The following is a 13457-nucleotide window of genomic DNA, read 5'->3' on the forward strand; positions in this document are numbered from 1 at the left end:
AGTTCAGTCCGAAAATGCCGGTCGCTACCTGACTCTAAGAGGGGTTATATAATGCCATTTAATGAAATAAGAATGTGCCTCAAGCTACAAAGTCAAAGTGTATTCCCTGTGTGAGCCAAGGAGCTTTAAAAGGTATGTGCGGTGCAGCCGGTGTCAACACAACACTGTCTCCACACATTCACTAGTGCTCCGCTCACATTTCAAACATACTGCACTTGGAAAGTAAATAAAAGTTCTCAACTTATCATTCAAAAGAAAGCAAACACACACATGCCTTACTTGTCACTTAAATAATTTATTTGCCACTAGAGCACCACAACAGTAATGTGTTATAATACATCGTAGTGGGTCAACAATATCGACATCATCATCATCATCATCATCATAGACAACAATAAAGAGCTCTAGTGTGACAATGCTGGTGTCTCATTCCGCTTCCTGTGTCTCCAGGAAGTCCACTGGCGCTATTACCCTAAAATAAATGTCACCTAAAAGTCCTGGGCATAGGTAAAGGTTGCCATTTTAAACTGATCTAAGACCAGTTTTACCTCTTAAACTAGTTTAGAAAAGGACTAGTTAAAGGGAAACCTCCACCTGGACGCCTCTCATATCATCAGCTCATGTTATGTGGGTGAAGCTTTAACTACAAATAAAAAACAAACAAAATTTACAAATAAACAAAAAAAAGTAGAAATAAAAGAGTCAGTGCAATTCTTCATAACAAAGGATCTCTTTTCCTCCAAGAGAAAACAATGCAAAAAACTTTTTCTTAACAAGTGTTCTGGGTTCAAGTTAAGCTCAAATGTGATCTTGTTTAGCATAATGTTGATTAGCGCAAAACATTTTTTTTAATGATATTAATTGTTAATTAAAAAGGGTTACAGAGAGGCACTTAAAATGGAAGTGAAAGAGTCCATAAACATTTAAATACTCACTGTTTCAAAAGTATAGCCACAAGATGTAAACATTATATGTGTTAACATGATTTAAGTGTTAAAAAATCACTTGCTAACCTTATCTATGTAAAGTAATATCCAAATTGACAACTGCGTTGTCATGATGGTGTAACACCCATAAACCCTGTAATGTGGTAAATGGCGTAACACCAGTAAATCCCTGATTTTATCACAGTAAAATCATGTTAACAAGGATAATGTGTATGTCTTGTGTCTATACTTTTGAAACAATGTGTATTTGAAGTACGGAGTGGTGGTGGCGTAGTGGACTAAAGCACATAACTGGTAATCAGAAGGTCACTGGTTTGATCCCCACAGCCACCACCATTGTGTCCTTGAGCAAGACACTTAACTCCAGGTTGCTCCGGGGGGATTGTCCCTGTAATAATTGCTCTGTAAGTCGCTTTGGATAAAAAGCGTCTGCCAAATGCATAAATGTAAATGTAAAATGTAAATGTATTTCAGTGTTAATGACTGGCCCCATTCACTTCCATTGTAAGTGCCTTAATGTAACCTTGATTATTTTGCTTGCTCTTAAATAAATGAGGGAGAATTCAAAATATATATTTTTTGGTAACCAACATATGCCACAAATGTTGTCCATTGAGCTTAACATGACTGAACCTGAAACATTAATTTAATCAGTATTTTCTGTCTTGTTTTACCAGTAAAATATCTAAACATCCTTCAACTAAGATACATTTACATGAGAAGCAAAACTGTAAAATAATCAGACCTTTTTAGAGAATTCAGTTTTCTTTTTTTAAGAACAAATATTCTTGTTTTAAGCATGAACTCCACACATTTTTTTATTGAATGCATCATCTAGTTTTGTTTTTGCTTATCTTGTTTTAATGATGTTTAGATATTTTTACTAGACACACAAAAAAAAAAACTGATTAAGAATTGTTTTTATTGCAGTGAATATCACAAATTCAGGAAGGCAGTTTGAGATGTGTTACAGAAAGTTTCTCAATGATAAACATACAGCATTTGAAGCTGCTGCAGTGCATTTGTGAATCTGGCCTCATGTTAAACACACAACACACAGGGTTTTACTCGTCCTTCACTTACGCTACCTGTCCATTATATTTTCATTCTTCAAAATCTTCCATTATTATAGTCTATGACCTTAATGACACTTTAGCCCTCTCTCTTCTCATGTCACCTGTCATCACCTCGGTCTCTGTAGCAGCATGATGACATCACTTCATTCTGCTATAGAGCGCAACAGTGACACTTTTTCAGCTGCTTTATATTCAAAAGTATTTTTCTCATTCATTTTCTCCATAGGCATTTCAAGAAACTTTTTCAGTAAAGCGTTCTAATCAATGAATCAAACAAACTAACTCAGAGATCATGAATCGCAACATTACAACATTTGATAAGAAGCAGAATCGTATTTGAAAATAGGAGAAAAAGACAAAGGTATAAGTCTGTGTACGCATCTCATGAAGCACAGCGAATGGCGTAATCGAATAAAAAAATGACAGTACAATACAAAACTATTGTCTTAAAGTCATTGACTGTAAATATAAACATATTTTAAGTTTACTGCAAAATATTCAGATGCATACAAATATACACTGATGAGCAATAACATTATGACCACCTGCCAAATATGCTATCGGTCCTCCACGTGCCGCCAAAACAGCGCCGACCTACTGAGGCATGGCCTCTACAAGACCCCTGAAGTTGTCCTGTGGTATCTGTTACCAAGACATTAGCAGCAGATCCTTCAAGTCTTGTAAGTTGTGAGGTGGAGCTGCTGTGGATTGGACTTGTTGGTCCAGTACATCCCACAGATGCTCAATCGGATTGAGATCTGGGGAATTTGGAGGCCAGGGCAACACCTTGAACTCTTCATCTTGTTCCTCAAATTATTATTATTCTGCTGAAAGAGGCCACTGCCTTCAGAGAATACCATTGCCATGAAGGGGTATACCTGGTCTGCAACAATGTTTGGGTAGGTGGTAAGTGTCAAATTGACGTCTACTTGAATGGCCTGACCCAGGGTTTCCCAGCAGAACATTGCCCAGAGCATCACACTCCCTTCATCAGCTGGTCGTCTTCCCACAGTGCATCCTGGTGCCATCACTTCCCCAGGTAGCAGCGCACGCATACACAACCTTCCACGTGATGTAAAAGAAAATGGGACTTATCAGGCAAGATTTTTTCCACTGCTCCAAGGTCCATTTCTGTCGCTTGTGTGCCCGTTGTAGGTGCTTTAGATGGTGGACAGGGGTCATCATAGGCACTCAGACCAGTCTGCGGCTACACAGCAACATACACAGCAGGAAGTGATGCACAGGGTGTTGAGACACATTCCTCCTGTAACCATCATTAACATTTTCTGTGACTTGTGCCACAGTAGACCAGATGGGATATCCTTCGTTGCCTTCATGCATCGATGAGTCTTGGGCGCCCAACACCCTGTAGCTGGTTTGTGGTATTTCCCTCCTCAGACCACTGTCGGTAGGTACTCAGCACTGCTGACCGGGAGCACCCCATAATCCTTGCTATTTCAGAGATGTTCTGACCCAGTCGTCTGGCGCTAACAATTTGGCCTTCTAATCTATCTAATCTAATTGTTCGCCTTCTAATCTACTCAGACCTTGTTAGGAGATGATCAATGTTATTCACTTCACCTGTGAGTGGTCATAATGTTTCGGTCCATCGGTGTATATGAATTTTGAGAGTGTTGGGAGGCTGACTCGATTACGTCATCAGCGATTCACTCACTGAGGTGGTTGTTACGGAGTTGTTTTGGTGTAGTTCTTGTTTCCATGGAAACAGCAATTTCTCTGATTGCCGAATCTCTCTTATGTACTATGGGTAGTGTAGTTCTTTAACACAGCACCTTTCTTCAGGTCTGTCTGAAAAGGTTTTTACGTTATTGTTATATCAAGTATTTTGTCTATGAAGAAAATGAATGGGAAAATGAAAATGAATATTCCCTGACCGTTGTGTTAAATCCCTGCTAGCACTTTCTCTGTCAGGTCGATACGGGACCCTGATGATCAAATCAAATTCAAGTCAAGAGAACTGTTTGTCAGCGTCTTCTGAACTAACTTTCAGGTATGTGTGCTATCATAACCAGTGCTTCTTCTTGGAACATGCTGGTATTTTTGTGACTGTTTACGAAGTATTTGTGTAAAGAATGAAATAAGCAAATTAAACTCTTCACTCAGACTTCAGAATAAAGCCCAAAGTATACTTCGGTCAGGCGTGAACTCTCAGCATCTGCGAACTGGACACATGACACAAATCTTGTCATCAGCAGAGTGCTCTAGCACTGAACGCAAACAGCCCTATTCTTCTAACCACGCATCTTTGAACGCACAGAATGTGCATGCACCTGAACTTATTTGCACGAATTAGTGAGTCCACAATGCATAACACTCACATTTGAGCCATTGCTGTCACAAAGAAGCGCTAAAAGATGTAATCACCAGTAAACATCAGGACATGAAGTTAAAAACAACAACAGTGGATGTGCAAGTCAAGAGCGCATGTGTGAGAAGGTCTGGAGATACCTGCATTTGCATATTCTTGAGTCTGAACGAAGAGACATCATTATGGGTCTAAACTCATGCAGATAAACAGTCCAGTGTCTCATAGCAGTCGTAGCGCGCATGGAGTATACTTTGACAGGCTTGCGTTCAACTGTAAGAAGACGCTGAGCGTTCGCGTCAAAATCGAAGTACACTTTGGGCTTCAGGCCTGAAACAACATGAACAACATGACTTGCTGGTCTTGAACCTTTTCACTTTACATAAGGTGGCTAGTTCTAGTGTTTCTGAGGCTTGCGTTATCTCCAACACAGCTCCACGATTTTCCATCTTTCTGTTGTGATCTGTCACCTGGGAAGCTGGTCATTACCTCCAGTAATCAATTAATGGGTTAATAACATTAACAAATAGTCAAACATAGAAGATCTGTAGTCTTGAGAGAAACGAAATCAACAACAACAATAACTACAAAAGAACAGAAAGAAGATTTTGTTTTAAATAAATGTTGGAACGAGGGATCTTCTCTTCCGCTTGCTTCACAAATAGACACCTATCACATACTTCCAGTGTTTGCCAAACTCACATCCATAGAGTGATGATCGGGTGATATGACGCATGATGACAGGGCCCGTTTTCCAGCAAATGTACACCCATCCACACACAATCTAGATGGGTGTGTGTTTGCAAGGGTGTGTACTTAAAGGAACTGGCATTAACTCTATTGTACCTTGACGCAAGTTAGTGTGTGTTTGTTTGTGTGAATGCATATTGGTAAACAGGGAGCTGATCAGTTCTAGCTGCACTTGCAGGACTTGACAATCATGTTGGAGAGCTGCTCAATCTTGGGCGTTTTGCCGATGTAGTAGAGTATTGTGAGGGGCTCCAGATCCTGAGACACACAGCATGGAGATGCAGAAGCTTCTGGATTAATAGTGTTATAGAGGCCGAGGATCTGAAAGAGGAGAGAAAATTCAGTCATTAAACTAAAACCATTCAAGACCCTTACAATTTGTTGTTTAAGTTCTGCTGCATATTTTCCATTCATTATTTTGACATGCAAATGAGAAGTTTTCACCTCTTCAACGGTAGTGTTAAACCTGGAGCAATCCTTTGGTGACAATGAAGAGTTTGCAGCAAATTTGAAAGAACTCTAGATTTTTTTAAGGGGATTCATTTGTTGAACTAAATGCTGTAGGCTTTTTCTTTACTTAAAGAAATAGCTCACCCAAAAATGGGTGAAATAAAAGAGTAAACAATGACATCATTTTCATTTATGGGTGAGCTGTTTCTTCCAATGTCTTGCTGTTATATATCACATGTCTTTTATCAACCCTCATTTTTTTCATGTTTTCTACAGGACTTTTCCTAACCTCTATTCCACGAACTAGCAAAAACAACATTTTACAGAAACAATCTTTTTCTCACATTGCTGTGCTGGGTGTCAGCGCTCCACAGATATGGACAGGCTCCTGCGCAAAAGTTCGCGTTATAGCCTTTGGGTTCATGGATCCACCTCCAGCCCAGATCTTTCTTAAAGTCGATGTAGAGAGAGCGTAAACAGCAGTTGTCCTGCACATTCCTGTTGGATGAAGGGAGAAAACGTGGTTTCAACAAATTTTCAACTCAATGGCTTGAAAGCCAGATTGAAAAAAAAAAGAAATCTAGGGATGTTCAACGATTCAAATTTGTAATTGAATTAATGACATGGTATGCTGATTAATTAATCGAGTTAATCGCAATTAATCGCATACATAAATATTTGCAAAGAAAGCCCCTCGTATAACAATAATTCAATATATAATGATTAAATAATTATAAGTAGTTATATTTAAATAATTATGAATACAATTTACATATAAAATAACAATACAAATAATTAAAATGAATTACATTATTTTGGCAAACAAGTGAAGCATTAAAAAATATAATACAAAAAGTGTCTTTAGAATGCAATATATTGTTTATTTCCATATTACTGAACATAAGCCAATCATTGGCCTAAAGTTCACAGCAATCTATTGTGCAATATAATTGAATTCATCAGTAAGTCCAATATTTATTATTAGGGCTTGTCTAAGGACACGTCAATGTACACCTGCGTCAGACTGATGCTTTTGGACTGTCATGGTTGCATTGTGTCATAAACATACCGTTTTTAGGTTGCTGTGTCAAGTTAAAGGGAGTTTGAAACTCACATGTCTTGAGATCCCTGTTTTTGGATTTGTGCTCTGTCAAGCTGTGTTTGTACGCAAGAATGTGTTCTCATCTTATTTTGTCTGCACACTGTAAGTGTGGTTTGTTATCTGTATGAGCTGCACATTGCCTATACAGCAAGATTTGCTTACTGCCCCTGGAGGAAACAGGTGGTACTCCATGCTTGAATTGCTCTAATGGAAGGAATATTCCTTATTACAGTCTATCTATGAATAAGTTCACATTAATAGATCAGATCACTAATGTTGAATGCAACAGTAGGCAACATTTTTATTTGTCCTATTAGTTTCTCATAAGGACACAAGCACACAAGTTAATTTGTAGCAAATGTACAATGTTGTTCCTGCATACAGGGGTGGACTGGCCATAGGGAGAACTGGGACTTAACCTGGTGGGCTGGCCGTGAAAAGTGGCTAAGATGGTAGCCCCTCTACCACTAATTTGATTCTTGGCCCACATGACTCCAGATGCCGAAGTGTCCTTGGGCAAGACACTGAACCCCAAGTTGCTACCAATGGCAGGCTAGCGCCTTGCATGGCAGCTCTGCCACCATTGGTGTATGAATGTGTGTGTGAATGGGTGAATGAATCACAGTGTAAAGCGCTTTGAAAACCGTTAAGTGCAGACCATTTACCATCCAAATTTGTGCTTTTTTTTTTTAAAGAAATGCAGGGACGAGTCGAAATTGTTTTTTGTGGTAATCAACGTTATGCAAAAAATGCAGTCGATTGAGCTTAACTCAGAATGTTCCTTTAATTTAAGAGAAAAATGTAAATTGCAGAAATCACTGTGAAGAACTACACTACCCATAATCCTGAAGAGAGATCCACCAATCAGAGATGTTGCTGTTATGATGGAAACAAAAACCTTGGCAAAAAATCTTAGCCATGACTGCTTATTTCCATAAAGAATTGCAGTTGCTTAACTCTTTATTGAAGAATTGTTTTAAATGCCTTTGGGGAAAATTAATAGAAAATAATCCTCCATAATCATGTCAGCTGACAAAATGGGTGTCACTGTTACGATCTAAATCTCAGGAAGTATGAAATTTGCTAGAATGCGAGTAAGAATGTGATTATGACGGGAATGGCCTGAAGTGGAGAGAATACAGCTTCTTTTTATTAGAAGAAACTTGTGTCACATTAAGTTTTAATTCAACAGTGATAGAGTTCCAGTTCATTGATTAAGTTCAGTCTGCTTTGATATGCGGCCCACCAATTACATAATCCTTTATTAAACTCTGTCTGATTGTAAGGAATGACTGTTGTATATCTATAGAGAGCGCAGAAACGCTGGGTTGTATTAAAGGGGTCGTGACATGAGAAATTGTATTTTCCTTGATATTTTGACATGTACATTGTACTATACAAACCTACTGTATGTTTCAGAACTCAAAACGTCCTCCTCACAGCAAAAAAGAGCATTTGTTGAAACCAAGCTGCCAAAATGACTCGTTCTCTACTTCCTTCAAATGTGATGTCACACAGTGGTTGACATTTGCATCTGACCGCCTCCACAACAACAATAAGGGAACTGCTTTCCCTTATCACTTCCGTAGCCCACCAAGCAGCAATGAGCAGTGAGATGGCAAGGAGAGAGTGCAGATCATTAAAAAGAAAAGAGCCAATCATAACAGTGGGCGTTTACGGTCAAGTCTTAAAGGAAAAGCAGCATCAAAACCAAGCGTTTCCAACAGAGGGTCAGAATGAGGGTGAAAAATTATCATGTTTTACAAATATACGTCTAATATTATAAGTGAACCTTAAGGAACATATTTAAATAATAAAGAAAGGCATGTCATGACCCCGTGATTTTTTACCACGTATCCGGCCCCCCTCAAGCCCAGGCCTGGGACAAAAGGCCCTGTTTCATCTGACTTTGTTTGTTTTATATGTAAGGATTTTAATTGTTATGAACCACGTAATGTCATTTTGTGGAAATGTCGCCACCGTTATGTAATTTTTATACGAGCTCAGGATGCAAATTCCAATTCAGGAAAACACAGAAAAGAGCCAATTCTTAATTTCGGAATGTTGCCCAACCCTCGTGGAAGAAGTCAGTTTAACTGTTAGTGTATGGCTTGTACCTGGAGCAGTAGGCTGCATCCAGTGCTCGTTTCTGTCTGTGGCTCTTGTGCTGGGACTCCAGACGGAACGATGGAAGCAGCATCAACAGCAGATGTGGAGACTGGCCACTGTGTCTGCGCTTCTTAAAAATCTTCAGATCCCCACCATGCACAAAGCTGTCATCTATACCTGTGAACCCCGAAATCAGCCAATAAGAGGATGCAAATGAGAGCACTCCTATGACACCTTCAAGTATTTCTTTATCCAAAGCATAAAGTCAGTTATCACAGAAAATCATATAAACTTGTTCCTCACTTTTGCTTAAATGCTTGAAATTAATGTTGTAGACTAACACAAATTGTACCTATGTATGAATTGATTAACGGCACGTATATAAAGCATTTATCACAGATGGGTCTACAAAATGCCCAGAAAGTGTAAAATTTTCTGAGCATTTTCAAGACAATTCGAGAATAATAGATCATATATTTATTTTGTTATATTTTAATGTTTTATTTTTCAAAATGATAGAGCTAATTTGTTACTTCTAAGCAGAAATTTTATGAGACACAACTGGCTGTCACGTATTTATTTGTATGAATATAGTACTTATTTGTCTTGTAATAAAGCAATTGATATGCTGTGATAATTTATAACAATATAAATATGATTTATGACAGCACAAATATATTTTGTGGCACTATTACATGTCTTGGGTCACTAACGACCCTATACACTTTTGATAATGAAGCAATTAGAAAACTGTATTTTTTCTTTATTGTTACACTATTCCTAAAAAAAGGAGGTGGAATGAGTTCCTTGGTCACTAAAGACACTAGGAAGGCATTTAAAGGTTAAACAGCATCCCAGGACGCACCTCTTGAAGTTGGTTGAGTGAATGGCTACTTCGAAGAAGCTCAAATAATAGACAGTTTTGATTTGTTAAACATTTTCTGGTCATGACATAATTCCCATACTTGCATTTGTATTATTTCACAAATGCAGTTTGACAGTTATGACTTTAATTATGACTTCACTATTATTCTTAAATGTGGAAAATAGTAATAATAAAGAATGAGTAGGCACGTCCAAACTATTGATTGGTAGTGTACTTTTCAAGAACTCCCTAGACTTTCTTTGGATTTCATTTGCAGGGATTCAAGTATTAATTAGATAACATTTATCCTGACAAAAGTAAATATATGAATCAATAAACTCTGAGGAACTTTATGAAGAAACATATTTCCCCCTTTTCTCATACACACACACTCAGAGAAACACCCAAACACACAAACTCACTCGCACCCCCACCCAAAGCCACCTGCAAAGCGTGTCTCCAGCTCTTCACTCTTGTTGGGGATGATGTAATTATTTGATGGCACAAATGTGCAGCAGGGACAGTGCAGACTGATCTTGAATCCATTGTTTCTGTCTGGTGGGAGAAAAACAGTGAGAAATAAGTGCACAACGTAAGGATAGATAATTTCCAGCAGATAAATGAGCTCATTTCTGGAGCTGGCTCGTGATATGACTTAGTTCGACTCAGATAGCCCACTCCCATAGTCCCTCAAGAGTCACACACATAGTCTCCGCTGTCTCTCCAGCATTCATCATATTCTCACTAGTAATGCTCAATATCTCCTGTGCTGATCTCTCTCTCCGGTTGGAGACCTGCTGGACTGGACCTGTAATGAGCTCATGAGCTATGCAGTGCTGTGGATGCTACTATGAAATTGTCCTAGAAGAAAACTGTAAGAGTATATAGCAAATAAATGAATTTGGATAGAAGATCTCAGCTAATTTGGTCTTGGAAGATTCATATTGAGATCTCTGACTTTTGATTGCAGATGTTGGCATCTTAGCAAATCTGAGGACAGTTTGAGACATTGTTGAGATCTCTTCTGAACTCTAGAGGAGACACGTGAGATTACTGGAATCTTTTTCTCTGGAAAATCATCTGAGAAGCAGGAGACTTAATTACAGCTTCATGCCCTGTGACCCAAATTTGGTTTTCGACTACTGAAATGGGTACAATGAAACAAATTTTGTTGTTGCATGCAGCCACATAGAGAAACCCATATCTCTAGGACTCTCTGGGAACCATTTTTTTTTTTGGACACCATTGGCATATCTCCTACAAGGGGATTTGAAGTCAACTGATTTTAGTAATATACCTACCTATCTCTGTGTAAAAAAATATGTTGACACCTTTCTAAGGTTACTTATTTGATTTATTTTACCAGTAGATTTGCTCCAAAATCATAGGTGAAAATGGTCATTAAAAAATTATAGATTACTATTGCCATTACGTGCCATTAAACATTCACAGTGCTGTGGAAAAAGTAATGGATTTAACTGATCGATCCTCCTTTAGCAGTAATAACCTCAACCGAGTGTTTCTGGTAGCTTTGGATTAGACCTGCTCAACATTCAGAAGGAATTTTGGAACATTCTTCCTTACAAAACTGCTTCAGCTCAGCCTTATTCTTAGGATGTCTGTTGTGAATGGCTCTATCGACATCATTCCACAGCATCTCTATTGGGTTAAGATCTGGGCTCTGACTGGGTCACTCCAAAAGCTGGATTTTCTCATTTTTAAGCCATTCTGTAATGGATTTACTTTGATCCTGCTGCATCACCCAACTTCTACTGATTGTCAGCTGGTACACAGCCACCCTGACGTTATCCTGAAGGATATCTTCTTTTTTTTTTTTATTTTCTCACCAATTTGGAATGCCCAATTCTCAATGCGCTCTATGTCCTGATGGCATAGTGACTCACCTCAATACGGGTGGCGGAGGACGAATCTCAGTTGCCTCCGTATCTGAGACCTTCAATCCATGCATTTTATCACTTGGCTTGTTGAGCGCATTACCGCAGAGACATATCGCGTGTGGAGGCTTCACGCCATCCACGAACAGTTCACCACCGAGAGCGAACCACATAGCAACCACGAGGAGGATGCCCCATGTGACTCTACCCTAGCATCCGGGCCAGTTTGGTTGCTTAGGAGTGGACTGGAGTCACTCCAGTCGAATTTGTGAATTCCAGGGGTGGTAATCAGTGTCTTTACTCACTGAGCTACTCAGGACCCCATCCTGAAGGATATCTTGAAAAACTTGGGAATTCATTTTTCTTGAAACCTTAATGTTTTTTCCATGATGGCAAGTGGACCAGGCCCAGAAGAAGCAAAGCAGCCTCAAATCATGATGCTCCCTCCACCATGCTTCACCGTAGGGATGATGTTTTCATGTTGGCATGTGGTGCCCTTTTTATTCCATATGTAGTTATGCGTGTTCATCCCAAACAATTCAACCAAAGTTTCATTAGCTGTCACTCTAGGGTTCTTTTTTTACCACATTGAGCATTCTGTGGTGTGCCCTTTGAGTCATCTTGGCTGGACAGCCACTTTTAGGTATTCACAGTACTAAATCATCTCCATTTATAGACTGTGTAACTGTGGACAGATGAATGTCTAAGCTCTTCGAAATAACTTTGTAACCCTTTCCAGCTTAATGCAAATCAACAATTTCTGATCGTAAGTCTTATGAGATCTCTTTTTTTAACAGGCATGGTCCACGTCAGCAGATGCTTCTTGTGAATAGCAAACTAAAAATGTTTAATGCTTTTTATAAGTCAAAGTAGCTCTAACCCACACTTCCAATCTCGTTTCATTAATTGGATGTCAGATGTGCCAACTCCTGACACTAATTAGCTCTTGTTGACATCATTAGCCTTGGGGTTCACATACTTTTTCCAACCTACACTGTGAAAGTTTGAATGATGTACAAAAAGAATACAATAATTTTTGTGTCATTAGTTAAAGCAGATTGAATTAGTTCATAATTGTAATTAAATTACAAGGGTTTGCAAAAGTTTTCTTGCCACTGTATGGGCTATCCACTTTTCAAATGGCTGAAAATTCCTTTGCTTGTGATGAGTGATGGTGGTATTGTCCAATCAGTCCATTTTATTTACTTCTTTCCAATTGAGCCCTAAAGCCACTGGATTACGATAATTGTTTGCAACAATATTTTTAAGAATGTAATATATTAGTATTTAGCCCTACCAGCTGGAACAAGGTCTTCTAGGTCAAAGTTCTACTAGCTGGTAGCCTACCAGATAAACCATCTACAGGGTGATTGACTGAATCAATGAATGAATTTCCATGACTTTTCCCATAAACTTTCCATTCATTTGTTACTACTGGTTGAGAATAGAAATAAAGAATATAAATTAAATCTTACAACATTTTCCTTGAATTAAGTTTATTTATCTTTGGTTTTGCTTGTTTTAGACATAGAACTATATTTAGTTAGTTTTGTTCGACTTCTCTGAAAACAAGTACAACAAATGTATCTTGCTTCTAAAGTAAATATTGTTTTGTAAATCCTTTTTTGAAGATGTTTAGATATTTTTACTGTAAAACAACTAAAATACTGTGTAAGATAATGACTTTCTGCGGTGTGTATTTTCAGGTCATCACTTTGCATAAGTTTCCAGGCCTGGAAATCTCAATTTGACAATTTCCTGATAATTTGAGGATGTCCATAAGTGTGGGAACTTGATCTTGATAATAATACATTAAATGACCAGCTTGGATGAGCTCTAAAGCAGCAACCACCTGGTTTTAGCAGGAGTTTCCAGCAAAGCTTACACAGAAAAACATGCAAAACACACAAAAACGTTTTCACAAAGTCTGTCTTTCA

At 38.5% G+C, this 13457-nt stretch overlaps 1 protein-coding gene across 1 annotated transcript in view; it reads right to left on the bottom strand.

Moving 5' to 3' along the window:
* Positions 1–284: 284 nt before the first annotated feature.
* LOC127655540 (transforming growth factor beta-2 proprotein-like) overlaps positions 285–13457 on the bottom strand; it is a 57860-nt gene continuing 44687 nt past the window's right edge. The window contains exons 4-7 of the mRNA XM_052143427.1: positions 10070–10180; positions 8769–8937; positions 5894–6047; positions 285–5420 (exon numbers count right to left, since the gene is read on the bottom strand). Coding sequence (XP_051999387.1) covers positions 5262–5420; positions 5894–6047; positions 8769–8937; positions 10070–10180 — 593 coding nt within the window. The 3' untranslated portion in view covers positions 285–5261. The remainder of the gene's footprint in view (positions 5421–5893; positions 6048–8768; positions 8938–10069; positions 10181–13457) is intronic.

This window comes from Xyrauchen texanus, chromosome 15 (assembly GCF_025860055.1).
Source record: "Xyrauchen texanus isolate HMW12.3.18 chromosome 15, RBS_HiC_50CHRs, whole genome shotgun sequence".
Lineage (NCBI taxonomy): Eukaryota > Metazoa > Chordata > Actinopteri > Cypriniformes > Catostomidae > Xyrauchen > Xyrauchen texanus.